The sequence below is a fragment of the Aythya fuligula genome, chromosome 4 (assembly GCF_009819795.1).
Source record: "Aythya fuligula isolate bAytFul2 chromosome 4, bAytFul2.pri, whole genome shotgun sequence".
Taxonomy (NCBI): Eukaryota; Metazoa; Chordata; class Aves; order Anseriformes; family Anatidae; genus Aythya; species Aythya fuligula.
In genome coordinates this window covers 607517-627711 of record NC_045562.1, presented here as the reverse complement: position 1 = coordinate 627711, position 20195 = coordinate 607517, and the positions used below count along the sequence as shown (strand labels likewise).

Below are 20195 nucleotides of genomic sequence, written 5' to 3'. Positions count from 1 at the left end.
GCTTTCGGCGGTGGCTGTGCACACATGCTGCACCTGCAATCGTCCCTGGAGGAATCAGACAGAGAGGCGAGGCGAGGCAAGGAGTGGGAGAAGCGAGTCATATGCCGAGCTGAGGTGCCTCATGCAGGACACACCGCGCCAGAGCCAAAAAGTGGAGCCTGGATCACCTCACAGTCTGTGCGTCCCTCCCGGACGCAGTTCTGCGGGCCGGGGCTAGGCCTCAGGCTCCAGCTCCGTTTTTCCGCCGTCGGGGCGCCGGGGTCGGGCCGGGCGGAGCGGGGCGGTCCCGGGGGCGGTCCGGGGGCGGTCCGGGGGCGGTCCGGGGGCGGTCCGGGGGCGGTCCGGGGGCGGTCCGGGGGCGGTCCGGGGGCGGCCGTGAGGCTTTAGGGCGGTGGAGGGCAGCGGCTGGCCTGGGAGCGGAGGCGGTGCGGGAGGAGGCGCTGCCCGCCATGGAGGAGCTGGGCTGGCTGGCGGCGCGGCTGAGCGCGGCGTGGCTCGCCATGGTGCTCGCTCTCATCGTGCTGCCCTCGGCGCTGGGCGTCTCGCTGGGCATCTCCGAGGCCTACATGTGGGTGCTGGTGAAGACGCTGGAGGTAGGCGGGTGGGCTGTGCTCTCGTTGCCCCTTCCTGCGCTCTGTGAGGGGTGAAGGTGCCCCTGGTTCCGCTCCGTGCTCTGTCTGGAAGGACAGCCGAGCAGCGTGCCGCCCCCTCTGCCGGCCGCGGAGCCGGGGGTGCCCGCTGAGCGGAGCCCGGGTCGGCCACGCGGCCCGCCGGGGTGCGAAGAGCGCTCGGCACCATTTTGTCGCCTGGGAGTGGGGCTGGTGGGGTGGGCGTGAGGAGATGGCGGCTGGCGGGGCCCCCTCCTCGTGGGCAGGAGAGAGGGCTGCACCCCCATGGTGAGCAGGGGAGGTGAAGTCATCGCCTGTGGGGTCCGTGGGGGTGCGGTGTACATCAGTACGTTGTCACGGTAGATAGGCTTTGTCACGTTTGGTCTTGTTCTCCGAGGTCTTCGCTTAAAAATTGCTTCAGTGTCTTAAAGATCCATGGTACTTTAAATAAAAGTAATGAGAAAGTGAACGGGTCCTTCTCCTTAAAATCATACAAGTAGTGCCAATGTCCTAATCAAAATGGCGTCTCTTCAGTGCGGCTGAGGTAGATGTGTTTTAAGGCTCCTGGTGAGAATGGGCATATTTGAGGTGTTTTCTGAGCGTGTGGGACGGATCTTTTATTATGTAGCGTCAACGGTGTGAGAATAACTTGAGGCTACAAAAACCAGTTGCTGCTGGGATTAAAAATGGATAGCAGGAGCTGATGAGGTGGAGGTTGGTCTGCCTGAAGGAGCGTGCAGATGGCCTAGTGAGATAGCCTTGTTTGACCAACTTGCTTTTACCTGTGACAAACTGCTGTTTATCGTTCTTAATTCTTATCTCATTGTCACTATTTATAGTGTTGTCAAATGCAGCAGCAAAAAGTGACTTGAAATGTCTTGGGCCGACGTACAGAGAAGCAGCTGACAGCATGCTGATGATGGCGGCCTGCTGGTCTGGGAGAATGAGCTGTTGGGATGCATACGGGAGGAAATAACATATTTTGGGAGATGAGGTTAGATCTGCTTTCTGGAGGTACAGGTGCAGTTCTGTGATCTGTTTCTTCATAAATAGATGCAATTTATAATAAAGAACATGTATCACAAATGGATTAATTAGTCTTTAATACTTTTAAGACGTGTTACATTGTTGTATTAATGTATTTACATATAACAGGTTTCTCTTTTATTTGTATATGTGTCAATATGAATTATATTTCAATAAAATCATAAATTGAGAAGGGTTCTGAGGTGAAGAGTCTGCGAAGATGTACCTGCTTCACTTATTGGGTGGATAAGATCAGTGCCATGTAGACAAAACGATTTTGGCTTGAGGAGTGTTCAGGACACCTGCTTAGGGAGAAGACTGCACAGAACATGTTGTTGAGGAGGTGTCCCCTTCTTCTTGGCTCATGAATATGCTTGCCTCAGCAGCTTGATGTAGAATTGATTCAAAGCAGCATGTGCAAGAGGCCCTGAAGATAGATGTTGTAACTGACTTCTTCCTGCCAAAAATAATACTAACAATGGAAAGTGGTAAATACATAGTTGCTAGCCTTGTGCAACTGTGCTGTCTGAAACTTCCTGGGCTGTTGAGTTGAATCTGCAGGCTTTCTACTGAGTAGCAGTAAACTGCTTTGGAGCAGTGTTCAGTCAGGATGCAGCAGTCTCAGGCAGGTGAGGCATTTTCCAACTGTGGCAACCTCAGCAGCTTCCTGAGGCTTCTTTCTTTCTGGCTTCCAGCCTTGGATCTCCCAGAAAGGCTCCTATCTTTGCAGAGCAGTGTGATCCTTGGGTCTGTATAACACTTAGTATTGCACTGCTGCAGCCTTTGTTGCTCCTTTGATGGGCTGAGTGTATGAACTGTTGGCCAAGTGGTGGCAGTCTGTGGACTCTAGCTGAGTATGGATTTAATCTCTCTTCTTGCCTGTTTTTAACTCCCTGTTGGCACAATGGGAGGATACAGTGACTGTGCAGTTGAATTTCTGTGCAGTTTTATGTTAGGTAACATTGTGTGCTTTCTGTAGAGGTTATCTGTTATGAGGGTCCAGCTTTGCAATCTTGGGCAGAATAGTCCGGGGGCTAGGTAACTGGGTTTGCTCTGAAGCATGTGGTGTCTGCTGGCACACTGTCATGGCACACAGACATGTGCCTCTGGTGTGCAGTTGTCTTTGAGGCTGTGGTATGGAGTCAGATGAGGATGATACTGGACTTGCACTGGAGTTTTTGCCTGCCAGTACAAATAAATCTACTTATGCTTCTTTGAGGATGTGTGATGCTCACTTCCAGTGCTGCTAGTGTGACCCCAGAAAAGGGAAGGGCTCCTTTAAAGAACAATGTGTTCTTGTCAGTAATTTCAGATGAACAGAATACTAGAGAGATCAGTTGGTGCATAGTACTTTGCCTGTGCTGAGCTGCCTTGGCAAGGAACGTTATTATAAGCAAAATGCAGCATGTACAGACAGCAGCACTGAGGAAGTTATGTTTGACTGCATTGTTTGTGTTTAAACACCCAGTATTGTACTGGGGTTGACCCCCTTTATATGAAGTGGGTAAATACATGTACTTGCTGTACTATATGAGAAGGCAAGGAAGAAGTGAAGAGCATGACTTGACTATACTAATGGCAGAGGATTGCTGTTAGAAAACTTGGTTCCCCCATCACATATATATTGCTTCTGAATTGATTTGCCACATTGAGAGAAAATGGCTTGCTTTATTCTGCCTATGGCTTCCCTTTCAGTATGGAAATAATATCTGGTGCAATGTTAGCATGTGTTTGTTTTTAAATGTTGGATTACTGCTACAGAAGCTTCTCCCTCAGCTGTTGGCTCCTGTGAGGAGTTCCTCAGACTACTGGTGCCCTGCTGTGTTGATGCTTACAGAATCACTTGCAACAGAAGTATTTCTTACTCCTGAATTGGTGGAGACTGCGTCCTGTGATCATCATTGTGTGTGATGACTCAACCTGTTAGTTTTTAAACACCCTTAGGTAGCTTCCAGTTGTTAATTTTGTGCGTTGTTCCTTCTTGGTGTCAATCACGCACTCCTTTCCATCGAGGCTTTCCAATTCCGGGGCTCTTTGTTAGCAGAAAAACATTTATTGACTTATTTTTGCTTTGAGTGCGGTAATGTGCAGCAGATGCTTGGAGTTATAGGTGTGTTAGCATGTAACTGATCTGTCTGGGATTAATAGCGGCCCTTGTAAAAGAAGTTTCTAATAGTGTTTTTTTTTATGCTGCCCTGCAGGGAATGCACTTTGACTAGGCAAGGGTGTAACAAGTTGGGTAGCTATGAGGTGGAAGCCCCAGTGCTGGTGTTACAGATGACCTTGGCAACTCGAAGGAAGCTAAACTTGGGAAGAATAAACCTGGGGACAATAAGGATCTTTGGGTGCCACTGGTGAAACCAATAGTCCCTGGCTCTGTGGGCTGTGCTGTGCTCCTTCCCCAGCACTCAAGGCGGCAGCAGCTTTCTCCTGAACCACCATCAGGGTTGGGAGCTATGGTATGTGGCATAAGGGTGGGGAAGAAAAAGGGAGAATTTGCAGCCTGTAAATATGAATCACTGTGGTTTTCCTGCTTGTTCCTGTTGAACTCATTGGCTTCTTAAGCAAGCTTTGACTGATGTCCTTGGACAGCGTCATTACAGGTCTGTGTATCTGTAGCTGGCATCCCTCATGGGCTGTGGGGCGGAGGAGAGCGTGGAGCTGCAAGAACAAGGCTGAAGGCTACTGGGTCAGAGGTTAATGAAAGCTCTTGAAGAGGAGTCTGATGGGGACTATGACCTTTGTTGGCAGGGTCAGCACTGTTTTTTGGGGCAGTACTTTAGCACACCTGCTGTGTAATCTTAGTTCCTCAACAGTGTTAACCTAGGCCCCAGTCCTGTGCAGGTCCCTACCAGTGTGCACAGCAGACAGTAATGAAGGCTGCTGGCATGCAGGTGGGGCCAGTGGAGCTGGGGTTGCCCTCCACTGGGTTTATGTTGCTAATTACTGCAGCATCTTCCTGGTCAACAACCCTGACCTGATGCCACTCCTGATTTCCCAGTGCATGAATACCGGCAGTTCTGATACTGCTGATAAGCAAATGCTGTTCATGAACAGCAGCAGCTCTGCTTGTATCTTGTCCTAAAGATGTATTAGTGCATGGAGGTGTAAAAGAAGCGACTTGGCATTTATGTTGCAAATGCCCTTGATACTGTCCTGTCAAGCTGGGCTCTTTGTCCTGTTTAGAGTCTGTGACTACAGTGTCCCCCAGGATGAGGAAAAAATGGCATGGGTACCCCAGAGGGCCCTCTACCCTTGTTCTGAAGTCGTTGCTCCTTTTGGCATTGTTGTTCTCCTCACACAAAACAGATGAAGTGGCATGCAGGCTTTGCTGCCTCCCCTTGTGTGGGAGGTGCTCTGAAATCTGTGTTTCTGTTGAGGTGTGGAGAGCCTCCAAGGAGGATGCTGACCTAAACCAGCATATCCACATCTGCTCTTAGTATGACCTGCCAACATCCTTAACAAGGGAACACTAGCCATTCAGTGCTGTGTAACTTCAGATTTCAGACAGCTTCAGTAATTCAGTAAGCTCTCCTTTTCAGTAGTCATCGAACATGGCTCCTGAACTGGAGATGATATTTAAGGCTGATACACAGGGTGAAGATGAGCTCCCTCCGTAAGGGAACAGGGGAAGTCCATGCATCATTCCTAGCTGAGGTGTGACTGACTGCAACAAATCATCCTGCACCTTTGCTTTTATGAAGTCACAGCAAGTTGTACTTGGTACACAGCTACTGCTTGCAGATGAGATGTTTTCTGACATCTTTTGCAAATATGTTTTTTGCCTCTGAAGCCTCTTACAGGACCATTCATGAGTACTGCATCACCTAGTTGCAGGGTGCTTTTTGATCTCCAGTGTGCCAAGGTGATATCCTCCCCTCTGAGACATCAATCTATCTGCATGGTGATAGCTCTTTGTGGTGCAAAGCTGCTTTGGGACAGAACCGGCTGAAAAGGCAGTGGTACTGCAAATTGCCAGCTAGCAGGAAGAGAAATTACTTGCATTGCTGCATGCAGTGTCTCATGTTTTCCAAGTTAGATGTAAACAAGCTTTTCACTTAATCAGAGTTAAAATTCAGCTTTGATGGACAGTACTTCTATTTCAAGTGCCCGTGAGTAAGTGGAATGGAGGGCAAAGGGAGCTGCCCCCTGCGGCCTTGCCTGCACTCCACCGAGCTTGGTGTCGCAGGGTACTTCAGTGTGCCGGGGCTGTGGCAACCTGTGGATGGCAAGGCCTGCGGCCTGGGCAGCGCTCCTCTGAGGTGAGTGAAGGCATTAGAGCTGCAGGAATGTGGCTGGTTATGTGGTCCTGCGATTTCCATGTGCTTGGGGAAAAGTTTACTGCCTGCTTTGCTAAGCAAAGTGCTAAAGGATGTGGTTGTGTGTGAGGATATTGCAAACTTTTGAGCATTACATTGGTATGTCTCAATAGCCTGTGTCCTCAGTGTCACTGCCTTCTGCTTGGGCTCAGGCTCTCGGGTGCTGTATGCTGAGCTGAGCTCCCCACAGCAGGATTTCTGTGGGAGAATAATCCTGAGGGAGAGTTGGGTGTTGTTTCTGAGCTCCAGGGATGCTTCTGTCCCAGGGTGGGCAAAACAAAAGGTGGCAGCAATAGGCTTTAATGCCTGCTTTGGGAGGACCTGGGAGAAGTCATTTTCTCTGGTAGTATTTGTGGCTCTGGCAGTAGCCCAGTATATTTTTGCTGTTGTGTGTAATAAGTGACTTGCCTGTTTACGGAGACTTTAATTACAGCTTAACTCAATGGTTCAAGCCAGGTCAGAGGATGATTAGAACACTGTACTTGCAGTTCAGCCTCTGCCCTGTGCTCCTGCTTCCATGTAGTGGAAGAAATGTAGAAATAGAGGTGTTGTGCGTAGCTCATTGCTTTAGTAGTGTTTCCTTCTGGTGTTTGCCAAGAGTTAATGATGCAACACAGCCAAGGATGATGTGTAACAGGAAGGTGCAGAGCTGCTCCTAGAAGTTGTAGTTCCTGGAACAGCTGCTGCTTCAGCCACAGAAGAGCTGGGAAATGAAGTGATAGTGTTGGCAGGGCAGGTGGTGATTCAGGAAGGCTGGATATGGGAAGCAGCACTGGCAGTCTGCTGCTCTCCAAGGTTACATGCTGGGGGCCATGCCTTCAGGATGCGCATGGATCCCCAAATGCCCTGCAGCTCTGTTGGAAGGAAGAGGAGCAAACTGCATGGTCCATGAGGCTGATGGACAGAAAGCCTCAATTTTGAGGGCTGTGTGTCCTGAGAGTCACTTCAGTGTGTCTCACATTGCTGAGTCCTGTGTGTGCAGGTCAGCGAGGCCTGTTGGTGCTGCTAAAAAGCATGGCTTTGCTGCTGGGGGAGAGGAGGGTGAGCCACTGAGGTTTGGACAGAATGGATTCATGTATGCTGCTTCTGCTGGCTCAGTGTTCTTGGAACAGCTGCTGTCACAGCTTTTCTAGAAGTCATAAAATTTAAATGGAGGAGGAATTAAAATGCATTGTCTTCACTGGCAGCTGTGTAAGACAGCTCTCTGTGGGCTTTGCATCCCTTGGCAGTGCAGCTGTGTGGGGAAGGAGTGGATCCAGGGCAGGAGGGCTGCCCCAAAGTGACAGGCAAGGCTTCAGGGCAGTGAAGGGCTTGCCACCTTCAGGCACATAAAAAATCCTGCCAGATCCAGGAGGCAGCAGGCTGCTGCACAGTGCTGCGTGGAGCTGACTCAGCTGGAGGTGGAGGCAGCCTTGTTGCCTGAGAACAGGTTGGGCTGGCTACAGTCCTGCTAGGGCTAGAAACCAGGGGGTGTTTTGTGGTGCTGGATGCCTCCATCACACAGGTTTGTGGGGAGCTTTGCAAGCTGTTCAGGATGGCTTTGTTCCCCTCTCTCTGCTTCTGATGGTCTGCATGCTACAGGACAGCAGGTTAACCCTGGTGAGCTGGCTGCCCTGTCCAAGGGCAGGGAAGTGGCTCTGTGTGAGTGTGGTTGGGCCTGAATCTGTGCTGCTTGGAACCCTGAAATGCCAGGAAATGAGCAGGTGAAGAGTCATGGGTGAAACCCAAGTGAACCAGGCTTGCTGTGACCCCCAATAGCTGGGTTAGCTGTGTTTAGGCTTCACTGGATGTGGCCCACTTGGACTCTTTCATGTGAGTATGGTAAAATAGTGCTGGTACAAGATTGATTGCAGCATGTCTGTGGGCTTTGAACTCATGCTGTGCTCTTGGGCTGGTGTGCAAGTAGTGAGGCAGGTAAGGGCTGTGGGGCGTGTGGTGCCTCAAATGACACTGCAAAGTATGTTGATCTCATTGGCCTTCTGAAGACTGGCAAGCAGAGTAAGGAAGCACCGGCTTGACCTGCATGTGCTTTGGTAATTAAATATGTTCAGCACTGTTTCTTCAGAGGAGAGGTATATGTTTGTGTGTGCATCTGAGGAAGACAGGTGCCTTATTACCTGGTGAAGAGACAAAGAATAACTGATCTTAAAGTGTTGCTACAGTAGAAGTGTTTAAGTGAATATTACATCTGGGGTACTAATGCGTTCTTTCTCTTCAACAGTGGGCCACTAAACGGATAGAAAAAGGTGTCAAGAATCCCCAGCCAGAGGTGCTGAAGATTCCTGCTGCTAATGGTAAGAGCTCAGCATCTGGTCATACTGTTCAGAGGAACCTGCCAAAGTAGGCAGGATGAGCCCTTTCAAATGGAAAGGTGGATGTGTGTGAGAGTATGGAAAAGGGTGGTAGGATGTTTATAAACTTTGATATTTATTTATTTGGCAATACTTCTGTCACATTATTAGGCAATATACTGGCACCACAGCTGTACTGCAGAGTGAAGTGCTTCTCCTACTGGCTTCTGGTGACTGGTTGAAAAACCAGGGGATGAGGAAATGAGGGGGTACAAAAGAACATCAAGTTGACTAAAGCTGAGTTTCAGGTGGAGACTGTCCTCAATTGAGGGAAATAACAGTTGCAATAAGAGTTTGCTTTTGTCTTGAAACCTGTGTTTAGTACACCATGTGCAAGGCTGCTGGACAACTCTTTATCTTAAGAGTGTCAGAATACATTTAATAGTCTCCAAGGAGATCTGCCTTTTAGTGGACAGTGTTTGACAAGCTCAGAGTGCCTTCTCTGTTGTAGGATGTTACACTTCTTTCCCTAATTAGTCTGCTCCTACTTACATGCCGCCTTCTCAAGTTAATTCACTGCTTGCTGGATTAACTTCTTGGTCTCCTTTGTAGAAAGACAGCTGAAGAGTTGCAAAATCAGGTTAAAGGAAGAAATATGAAGCAATAGCTTTTCTTACATGCGCTGTGCAGGATATCACATAGTATCAGAGGGGTTGTACTAGGTCAGAGTTGGCTGTGAGAGGATGTGGGGGCTGCATGTGTGGTGAGGGCAGCTGGTGTTTGCCCAGGCTGCTCTGGGCCAGCACTTGGTTTCATCCTGGTACCTGATTGCCTCTGTACTGCTGCTGATTTGCTGTTTTCTGATCACTTCAATGTCAGCACTTTGTCTCACTTCATTTGGCAGCAAAGCTGTGAGCAGGAGCCCTTTAGCAGACAAGTGAATTATCTGATTCTACCAAATAGCTGATGTGAAGGTGGCACAGTAATGGGGACTGAAGTGGTTGTGTGTGTTTCATCTCCAGCAGAGCAGCCTCACCAATGCTGGGACACATGGGTGTTGTGCTGTCTGCATGCGGGGTGGGTAGCAGACCTAGCTGTCAGTTACAGCTGTGATCATGAGCTGGAGGTTACTGCACAGCAGTTCTGAGCACGGGTCAAAATGGGACTTGTAACCTAGTTTGTACATCTTGGGTGGTGAAGAGTTGTCTGTATCAGACACAAGTGTCTTTAAAAGTTTTCTGCAGTGTGACAGGGATGTAGTGTGCCCCCTTACTCTGTCAGGTGCCCCATTACTGTGCTCTACAGGTTGAGTGAAGCAGTGAGCAAACCTTCCTTCATGTAAAGGTCATGGGGTCCCATCACGTTGTGGGTCACTGAGAGGGCAGGGAGTGTGACTGCTGTTGTAACTGCACAGTCAGAGCTCTGTCCTTCCTGTACCTTTGGTCACTGAGGGTTGCTTTTTCTCTGGAGAGAGTATGACTCTAGGGGTAGAAGACCTGGAAAGTGCATGGTTCTGTGAGCCACCTTCCTCTGAAACCACCAAGTAGCTGTGCTGTGTACCTGTTCCCACTGCATGTTTGGCTGAGGGGTGTACTATGTGCGTGGTGGCTGAGAATGTGGATTAACCTGGGTGCATGTGTTTGGCTGGAGCCATAGTGGTGGCAGAAATGCCCTGTGGTAATGCACAGAGATGACAGCAGGCTGACCTGGTGCTCAGGTTCCGTTGTATGAGGATACAAACACAGCTGTGGCCTGAAACACAGTTCAGGCCTGAAGCACAGCTCAGAAAGTCCTTTTGTTGGAAGAATAAATGAGAACTCTTCCTACTGCATGTGGCTCTTAACCTGGTAAGCTAGAGCTGGCCTCTTCCTGACTTGAGGTGTGGGGAGGCAGGGAGATGTGTAGTGTCCTGTGCCAGGCTCTGCTTTTTGGAGCTTTTGAAGCTGATCCACTTCTGATCAGGATGCCAGGTTCCCGTATGTGTGTGAAGCTGCCATGGGACCAGGATAGGCAAAGGTCTGTCATGACATCTCAGCAGATACCACGTTGGTCAGGGCAGAGGTGTGATGGTGTTATGCAATGTTTACTGAAGGAGGAGAAGCTTCTGGTGATAAGGGGTTGTCGAGCAGCTGATTAAAGCAGGGTCAAGGCATGGGGCTGTGTGCATACCCATGTGCGTGTTGAGTGCTGGCTGACACGAGAGGCATGTGCAGTACCTGGTGCATTTGTCCTGACCATTCTGTCCTCTCCAGGAGGTGGGTCAGGAAAGAAGGGAGTACTGTACGTGGAAGGTCCAGTTTGCCCGTCAGAAAAAACATGTTCTTCCTCAAAAAGCTCAAATTCAACCTTACCTCGGCCCTTGACAGGAAAGCCAAGGGAGAAGGTGGCAGATGTCACCTTTGGCTCCAGTACCAAAACCCTGTATTTGATGTGTTGTTGAAAGGGGCAGGCCTGTGTTGGTGGCATGAGGAGTAGCCCCAGGCAAGATGCTACCTGGCCCTTGTGCTGCATGATGATCTGGCTGGTGCTGTTGCCTTATGTGGTTTCTGTTCAGAGGGCAGTGGGCTGAAATGGTGGCCACAGGGGTAGCTGTGGGCCCAGCAGGTGTCTGGAGAAATGATTACTCAGCTGTCCATGTAGGTGCTGCCTGAGCATTGGGCAGTCCTTCTGAAGCTGGTGGGTTTAGACAGCTTGGTGCTGTAATACTGAGTCAAGCAGTAGCTGTTGTTTTCCTTGTTGGTGGAGGGAGCTGCTTGCTGTACCTAGGCATAATGCTGCTTTCCAGATATGTCTCTGGCCAACTGCCTGCGGCCAAGGGATTAAAGGCCACCAAGTGTTACTCGTGATTACAAGAAGTCTGAGGATATCACTTGAGCAGCATGTGCTTTGCTTGGTTCTGGTCATAATACCTTCAGGTGCTGCTGGCACCCTGCTCAAGTACTTTGTCCGCAAGGCAGCGGGTGCCTGGGGGTGTGGTGTGACGACAGCAGCAGGCTGGTGCCCTGGGGTGACAGCCAGCACTAGTGGTGTGGCACTGCCCACTGCTGCATGAGCCAGGGGAAACAGCTGCTTGGCTGCTGCTGAGGTGGGGGCGGGTAAGGACGAAGCTTTCCCAGCTCTGCTGGGACTGGGAAAGGGCAGTGGCACTGGTGCCAGCTTCTGGGCTGTGGCTCAGCTCCCACCCCAGCAGCTGGGGAGAGAAAGAGGCTGGGCTGTCCTGCTGCAGACTTGGGTGTCTTGCAGCATGTGGGTTTAAGGGAAGGGCTGAAGGAGGAAAGGAAGGACTCTTTAAGTAGAACTCTGATCCAGGTTGCAAATGCTACCCGGGGTAATCCCTGCTGCTGAATTTTTGTGCTTTGTTTGTTTAATGGGGATTCTGAAATACGTGTGTGTTTGGGTGTGCTGTGTTTTACTCATACAGGGTACTGATAGGAATGTGTGCTATGCAGTAGTCTGGTGCAATAGCAAGTTGGGCTGCAGAATTTAGACCTGCAGGTACTAAAAGCTTGTTGCAGTGTGGTGTCTTCCTTGGGTGTTGTTTAGTATTTACTTGAGTGATTTGAGCTGTGTATCTTGCAGCTCCTTCTGTTCACACATGCATGCCAGAAAGATTACCCATATCAGTTGTAATCTAAATGTTGCATGTAATACATGTATATTCACCGAGTTCTGCTGCTGGCAAGGCTTTCTTGGGATTTTGTGGGGGCATTCAGTGCTGCAGGGTATGTACTTGTGGGAAAGGTCCTTGTAGTTCAAAACAGTTGGGTGCTTCCTCCCTACCCATTGATCTTGATATCAAGGCACAGTGATTATGCAATTAGTCGGCATCTGATAGTGGCACCCTGAACTTGGACCTCGGTAATCCTAGTTGAGCATCTCCAGGGGTGGTTGTTCTGGTTACATGCTATTCTGGATTTCTGAAGTCATTGGTTCCAGGAGCCAGACTTGCTTACCGGAAGGCAGCCACTTGATCTTTTAGCTTACACGACTTGCCCTTGCTTTCAAAAGCTTAAGTGACCAATAGGTGTTTATCTGACAACAAGATAAACAAAAAAAGTGCTAGTGAGAAGAAATACTTGATACTTGTACCATGATTCTGACCTCTCCAGGTTACTCTTCTACTGCCAGACATCCTGTGAGTAGAGTTAAAGTGAAATGCAACCATTAATAGCAGACCACATTACATTGAGGGCCCTCCAACTTTCTCAAACCTGGTGTTTTCTGGAGGGCTTCCGTTGTTTGATTTACACTAAAATAAAAATATTGGGGCTCTCTGTGCTTATGAAAAGACTTGTGCTCTGAAGGGAGGTGGGTGCATTTCTTCATGGCTGGTCCTTGTGCAGATGCTATGGAAGCTGTTTGGTCCAGGCTTTGACAGGTAGTAGTAGAGCATGTCTTAATAGACCATGGCTGTGGGAAGCTGGGATATTCAGGGCTAGGAAGTGGGGAAGCTGCCACGGAGGAGATGGAACACCCTTAAATACACAGAGCACCAGGAGCAGTTAGTGGAGAGGGCAAGTATGCATTTGATCACCTTTGGAAGGGTAGGATTGTCTTGGATGAGATTGCCAAGCTGGAGGGGTCAAGTGGTGGGAGATAACTTGTCTTCTTATTTCACCTCCATTACACACCAGAACTTGGTATGTTGCTTGCTTGGGGTATAGGAAGGGGAGCTAGAACTGGGTTACTGAAGGGTATGTGGTATTCAGCTACCCATCTGATCATGCTGTCATAAGAGTACTTCTGGCTGTAATTTTTTATCCTGAAGTGAAACAGAGCTGCAAATGTTCTGGAGGATGATGAATTTATAGAACTGCTTCTTCATATGGCTACCCTTTCCTTCCCAAGGTATCATAGAAAGAGATGAAACGCCTATGGAGAAAGAAATTGCAGGTCTACATCGAATGGAGTTCCAATTCTCCGACATATTCTATTTCTGCAGAAAAGGCTTTGAGGCCATTGTGGAAGATGAAGTCACCCAAAGGTTTTCCTCTGAAGAGCTGGTCTCCTGGAACCTCCTCACAAGGACTAATGTCAACTTCCACTACATCAGCCTGAGGCTCACTGTTGTGTGGGTCATTGGGGTTATAGTGCGGTACTGCTTCCTGCTGCCACTACGGTAAGCTTCTGGGTGCTGAGGGGTTCTGCTACTCGAGGAATACTTCCATCTGTGCCTCCCCAGGTTTTTTAGCCAAAGGCAAAAATTACAGATAGAGAACAAGTTGCTTAAACTCTCTTATGAGTGGATAAGAAGGCATTCAGAGCATTTGTCTCTTGTTTGACACAAGACAGTAGATGATGGCTAGTGATCATGTCTTCTGTGACTGCTTCTCCCAAGTCAAATATATTGGCAATGTGAATGTAGTGCTGTGATCTCTAAAGCTCAGTGAGTTCTGACACTACATGCATCAGGGCATCTGATACTGCTGTCTTAGCTAGGCCATCATTTGCAGTGTGACAGGGAATTAGTAGTGAATTAGAACTGACTGTGTAAAGGATCTGCAGGGTAACTAAGCTTTGCTAATCCCTTTCATTTTGAAGGGGAGGTGGTGTTAAAGTAAACAAAACTACTTTGCTTTCATGTCTCCTTCTGCAGCTTTACTCTTGCTGCTATTGGGATTACCTCGATGATTGTGGGGACAACACTGGTAGGACAGCTGCCAAACAGCAGGTGAGTGTGTTTGGTGTGTGTGAGGGTCAAAAGGCTGATTATGTAGCCTTGTGTCAGTGCAAAGTACTCAGTATTGAGACAGGAATGGTTTCATGTGACCTGGACTACCTACTGACAGTCCACTTGACCTACAAATACACTGCCTTGGTAGAGGTGGCTTCTTGACAAGTTTGGGGCTGAGGCTTTGATCAGCCTCTCTTGCTCTCATAATAAACACTCAACAAGGTGTATTAAATATAAAAATACCAATGAGATACTGTGAGGGGAAAAAAGCCTCCTGAGGAGATGACCTGCCTTGTCTAGGTAAACAAGATAAAGCACATACCATGCCTCTTGGCCTAGCTGCCATAGCAAGTGAGTGGTGGAGCTGGGAATAGCCCTCTGAGTACCAGGAAAGTCTTCTAGTCCTGAGTTAAGTTGAGTAGGCAGAAGAACATTGCATGTGTGTCTAGCTGCTTTCCAGCATTCTCCAGATGCTTATGTCTTCTCTTTCAGTGTGAAAAACTATCTGAGTGAAGTGGTCCACCTCACGTGCTCCCGGATCCTTGTCAGAGCTCTGTCTGGGACTATCCATTACCATAACAGGTCAGTGAGCTCATGTTATGGTAACAAAACAGCACACAGCATGTGTGCTCCTTGGTGGGAGTATCTCATTAGGAAGTGGGCAGCTCACTGCTGACCCACAGGCCTTGTCAATGCTGGATGCTGACAGACCTGATGGCTTTACGGGGCTGTGTGCTTCATGTGGTGCTCATGGAACTACTGGTAGTCTAACAACAAATCTTGTAATTGCAGGGAAAACAAACCTCAGAAAGGAGGCATTTGTGTTGCCAACCACACATCACCCATAGATGCGATCATTTTGACCAATGATGGATGCTATGCAATGGTATGAGGGGAGAATGGCAAAACAAGGGAATACTGGTTGTGTTAGCTCTATCAGTTAGTGGACAAGTTACCTCAAGCACTGAGGAAAAGTACAGAATTGTTTGAGTCTGACTACAGGTTATGTGTTGGTGAAGTTGCCCTGAAAATATCAGTGTCAGGCTCTTAATCTGTTGGAAATCATTGAGATAGGTATTCACACATACTTCTAGATCTGTTCAAGTAAATGCATTGTAATGTTTTTTGTAGACACCGCTTAACCCTGACTTGTGGTTTCCAGTATGACATTTTTTCTATCAGGGATGCTGTGAAACTGTTTTGGGTGTCTCGTGATGAACTTAGAGCAAAGCCTGCTGTAAGGAACCTGCTTTGGCAGGGGGGTTAGACCCGATGATCTCTTGAGGTCCCTTCCAACCCCTACAATTCTGTGACTCTGTGTGACTGTATGCTAATGTGTCTCCTGGGCTTGCAGGTTGGCCAGGTTCATGGTGGACTAATGGGAGTCATTCAGAGAGCAACTGTGAAGGCCTGTCCTCATGTCTGGTTTGAGCGCTCAGAAATTAAAGACCGCCATCTAGTGACAAAAAGGTGAGGTGTGGGTTGGAGTGGGGAATTGAATTGCTTGTGCAGCTTTGGTATGTGCTAGTGCACAAGAGGCCCCACTGGGGTAATCCGTGAACTGTCATTGAACAGTTGAGGACCGTGGTTTAGGAAGTAAAACTTTGGAATGGCCTGTATTAGGAGTTGTGATTGTGGAAAGACAGAAGCACAAGGGCGCAGTGAGGCTTTAGCAGGAAACAGGATTTGTACAAAGTCAGGATCCACAGATGACAAACAGCTGATTTGTAAGAGCCTTTTGGCAGGGATAGTGTGCAGTTATTTTACCACCTTGTTCCCCTCTGCACATCAGGACAGATTTGCTAAGTTCAGAAAGGTTTATTCAAGTAATGTGAGCTGTAGTATTTTGAAGTATCTTTTGGCAACAGGAAGTCTCCTGTTAAGTAAGCAGAACCTGGACTGAGCACTGCACAGTTTTTTTTCCTGATGTAGGCAACTTACTGCAAGTTGAGTTGATTAGTTAGTGACTTAATGGTGTATGTGGGTTGGCTTCCCAGACAATTTATAAAATAGGTAGGAGAGGAGACAGTTGCTTCCTTAAATCTAAAACTAATAGAAGTAATTTGTAGGAGGGGGCATAAGGGAATCCTTGCACAACAGTTAAGGTTTGTGGCAAACAGAGTGGAAGGTACACTAATGTCCATTAAACAGTTTTGATTTCTCACCAAAGAGTTTGGTAACTCTAATGCACATGCAGGGGGAGGGAAAGAAGATGAAAAGTAGTGATTTTTTTAAGCTTTGTTGCTTCCACAGGCTCAGGGAACATGTGGCAGATAAGAGCAAGCTTCCGATCTTAATTTTTCCAGAAGGTAAGAAACTTAACTGCTCCTTCCCTTCACTCAGTGTTTACTTGTCTCTGTTCTTGCTTTCATAACTTGTGGTGCCCAGATAAATCCTTACTGTGTTAGCTTTTGTATTTTTAATCTTTCAGTGAAGATTACACTAAGACAATACTGTGTTCCTGGCTGGTGGTTGTTCTGCCAGGAGAATTGAGTAGACATAATTTACAGGGCAAGATGAACTTATTCATGATATATTTAATGTCAGCCTTGTGCTTTCTTTCATACTTGTGGTTCCATTCAGGGAGTTGGTCACAAGACAAAGAATCCAAGCAAGCAGGGGAGAGATGCTTAACATAAAGGGTCTGCATTTGCTCCTCAGTATAAGGCCTGTATGTTGCTGTAGTGTTACTACTGAAATGTGGCAGGCTGTGTGAAATACCAACTTGATTTTATCTTCCGGACAGGCACCTGTATAAATAATACATCTGTGATGATGTTCAAGAAAGGGAGCTTTGAAATAGGAGGGACAATCTACCCTGTTGCAATCAAGGTATGAGGAAGAAGCTGGCTGCTGAACTTGAGAATGACTTGAGGGTCTGTCTTTGTCAGGGTGGTGGGAAGTTGTCTCAGTGGGGCTGCTAATGAAAGCACAGTAGCTCTTGTGGTGGGCCACCTGCCTTGGTTGAATCCTGGTATGTATGGCACTGAAACAGTCCTAGCCTGTGACTGAAAACATCCACTGAAATTCAAGAGGCTGTGGTGGCCTGTGGAGGAAGAGATTTTATCTTTTTTTGATCCCTTACAGTATGATCCTCAGTTTGGAGATGCGTTCTGGAATAGCAGCAAATACAACATTGTCAGCTACCTGCTGCGGATCATGACCAGCTGGGCCATTGTTTGCAATGTATGGTACATGCCACCCATGGTTAGAAAGGTAATTGAGTGTCTGCCTGCCTGACTGTTTAAGTTTCTCGCTTTCTGAAAGTGTCACAGGGTCTTGGCTCTCTTCTCCAAACCCCTGGCCACACTCATGTCTCCAATTCATTTTTATATGGGACTTAAGAGTGCTTTTTTGATCTATGATTAGACTTAACTTTTCCTGATGTATTGTAGTACTGGGAGGGTCTTCCCTGGAAAGGGTGTGGAGTGCAGCCTGGTACTGTCAGCATTGCAATAAGGATGCAAATAATAACAGTAAATGTGCTGTTACACACGGCTGCTAATACCAGCTGGAGTTAAGGCTACATCTGTAGCTTAAAAACCATTTTCTGCTCCATGCATTCCTTTGGAGCAAAATGTACTTGAACTCAAATGTTCTGCTGAAAAACAAGATCCTATTTATCACATAGGAGCCTCGGGTTACATTGTCATAAGGAGGGGGGGATCATTTGGCATGGAATCAATTGGGAGCAGCAGATGAGAAGTATGATGGAAGTTTTTGTATTCATTTCTAATTATGTTGAATTTAAAATACTTGAAGGAAGGAGAAGATGCTGTTCAGTTTGCCAACCGGGTGAGGTCAGCTATTGCTCACCAAGGAGGACTGACTGAACTTCCCTGGTGAGTGATGCTATCCTTGTTAAACTGTATGAGCTGTTTGAACATGCAGACTTCTCTGGGCTCTTAACATCCTGAGGCATGCTGCTTCTTAGGTTTGTGTTAAATACCATTTGTTTAACTCTGTTCTTCATGAGAAAATAAAGAGTACTTTAAGTGTGTATAAAGGGATGGAAAAGAGGCCAATCAATTCAGTTATGAGGCCCAGCTGGAGTTTAAGATCAGATAGCTACAGTTTAGGACAAGATGAACTGCATCTGCAGTTGAGTGGAAATAGTGACCCAGAAAGGCCAAGATTTTTATTCTAGGTGCAGCCTGTTGGCAACACCAGATCAGGCTGTTTTAGTAGGTATATTGGATTTGGATTGCATATGCATTAAGACTTAAGGCATTTGTGCTGCTTAAAAAAAATCTGCCCCCCCAACAACTTAAGTCCAGGTTTAGAAGTTAAGAAATCTTGTCATCTCCATCTCTGAATCACAGAATCACACAATTTCCTAGGTTGGAAGAGACCTCAAGATCATCAAGTCCAACCTCTGACCTAACACTAACAGTCCCCACTAAACCACATCACTAAGCTCTACATCTAAACATCTTTTAAAGACCTCCAGGGATGGTGACTCAAACACTTCCCTGGGCAGCCTGTTCCAATGTCTAACAACCCTTTCGGTAAAGAAGTTCTTCCTAAGATCCAACCTAAAACTCCCCTGGTGCAACTTAAGCCCATTCCCCCTCGTCCTGTCACCAGGCACGTGGGAGAACAGACCAACCCCCACCTCACTACAGCCTCCTTTAAGGTATCTGTAAAGAGCAATAAGGTCGCCCCTGAGCCTCCTTTTCTCCAGGCTGAACAAGCCCAGCTCCCTCAGCCACTCCTCATAGGACTTGTTCTCCAGGCCCCTCACCAGCTTTGTCGCCCTTCTCTGGACAAATCACCTTGTGTGTTAAAACTCTAGAGTTGAGTCAAATGGCTGATTGGTCAAACTATGTAACATTTCTGCTGACAAACAAGGTTTACTTTTCTCTTGCTTTGTTGTAGGGATGGAGGCCTGAAACGAGCTAAAGTCAAAGATAGCTTCAAGGAAGAACAGCAGAAAAACTACAGCAAGATGCTAGTGAGAAATGGATCAGTAGGAAGTCTGCCTACAGGAACAGAGTCAGACTGAATGGTGGCTCTTTGAAACAAATATTGCACAACCAGCCTTAGCAGGAGTAATACTTTTTCTTTTTCTAATTTAAATTAACACAAACCAGAGCAACAAAATCCCTTGTGTATGCATATTCACTGTATGGCTGGTGCAGAGCCTGCCAGGAGCAGTGTCCCTGTATCTCTCCCTCTTCACTTGTCACTCCCCTGCTCATCTGCATCTTTATGCTCTGAGGTGCTGCAGCTCTGAGTATGTTCAAATGGAACACATGAAAGAGTTAAGGGACAAAAGGGAAGGGGGAAAAAAAGCACTGAAGTTGTCCTGAGCTTTTAAGGATGAAGGGAAGTACACTGAACAGATGCTGTCAGGACACTGGTTATGTGAATACTTGTTGTTCATGGTACTTCAAAGCTTTAAACAATTTCTCTTTCTGTTGCTTAGACTTCTTAGAAGTAGACTTATTAAATGTTTTAAGATGGTGTCAGAACTGTATCACTGACTGTTCCTGTAAGCTTGCACCTGGTTGTGCAAGGGGAAAGGGACACAAGGACTATAGAACTCAAAGGACAGGAAAGGAGCTGCCCTGCCAAAAGCACAGTTCAAAGATCATGAGGAATTTGGTGGCCTTAAAACATGGAATTGCTTTTACTGAGAACTGCTACCAGAGGGAAGAAAAACGGGCAAGTCATCAATCTCACTGCTCGCTGCTACTGTGATCAAGTCATTTTCTCAAGACCACAAACTGGAAAGGTAAGAGTAAGCAGCTGGATAATGTAGGATTTGACACATGTATTATTATGAAGGGTAGTCTTAAAAACACTTATGCAGAAATTGCTGCTAAAGGCTTTAAAGTCTAAAGAGACCCTGCCAAAATACACTTTTGTGGTGTTTTGGGCTAGCAATAGCTACAACTGTAAGCATAGGGATCTGTAAGTTGTTTATGATACATGAAATGGCATGTTCGAGGTTGCAATATCTTGCTGTCTTAATGTAAAGAGTAAATAAATTCTATATTTCTAATGGGTCTTGTGTGGCATTTATGCTGTTATGTATGTGTTTAAACAAAACAGTTGTACTTCCTGGTAACAAACTTAAGGTCATACTGACAGAATTCTGCATAACACAAAGCACCATATGTTGTCGTAGCTGAGCTCCTACCTGTTCTCTAACCTTACTTTCTCCTTCCCCCCCAGACTCAAAGGAACAGAAATGGCTTAGTGTTTCTTCTGTCTAGAGTAGGAGTGAGTCGTCACACAGACTGAACTTGAAATTAGAACCCGAACTCACATC

General features: G+C 47.2%; 1 protein-coding gene across 1 annotated transcript; it reads left to right on the top strand.

The window, feature by feature from the left end:
* Nucleotides 1-403: 403 nt before the first annotated feature.
* LOC116488912 (glycerol-3-phosphate acyltransferase 3) lies at nucleotides 404-19941 on the top strand. Its single transcript, XM_032186912.1, has 12 exons — nucleotides 404-593; nucleotides 8175-8247; nucleotides 13093-13363; nucleotides 13841-13915; nucleotides 14411-14500; nucleotides 14711-14804; nucleotides 15273-15388; nucleotides 16172-16227; nucleotides 16665-16750; nucleotides 17006-17134; nucleotides 17681-17760; nucleotides 18797-19941. Exons 1-12 carry the CDS (start codon nucleotides 450-452, stop codon nucleotides 18921-18923), a joined length of 1341 nt encoding a protein of 446 aa, XP_032042803.1. The 5' UTR covers nucleotides 404-449; the 3' UTR covers nucleotides 18924-19941.
* Nucleotides 19942-20195: the final 254 nt, after the last annotated feature.

Coding starts and splice junctions, on each gene's coding strand:
- LOC116488912 (XM_032186912.1), top strand. CDS start 450: ATGGAGGAGCTGGGCTGGCTGGCGGCGCGGCTGAGCGCGGCGTGGCTC. Junction 15,389..16,171: donor CGCCATCTAGTGACAAAAAG/GTGAGGTGTGGG, acceptor TTGCTTCCACAG/GCTCAGGGAACATGTGGCAG. Junction 16,228..16,664: donor GATCTTAATTTTTCCAGAAG/GTAAGAAACTTA, acceptor TCTTCCGGACAG/GCACCTGTATAAATAATACA.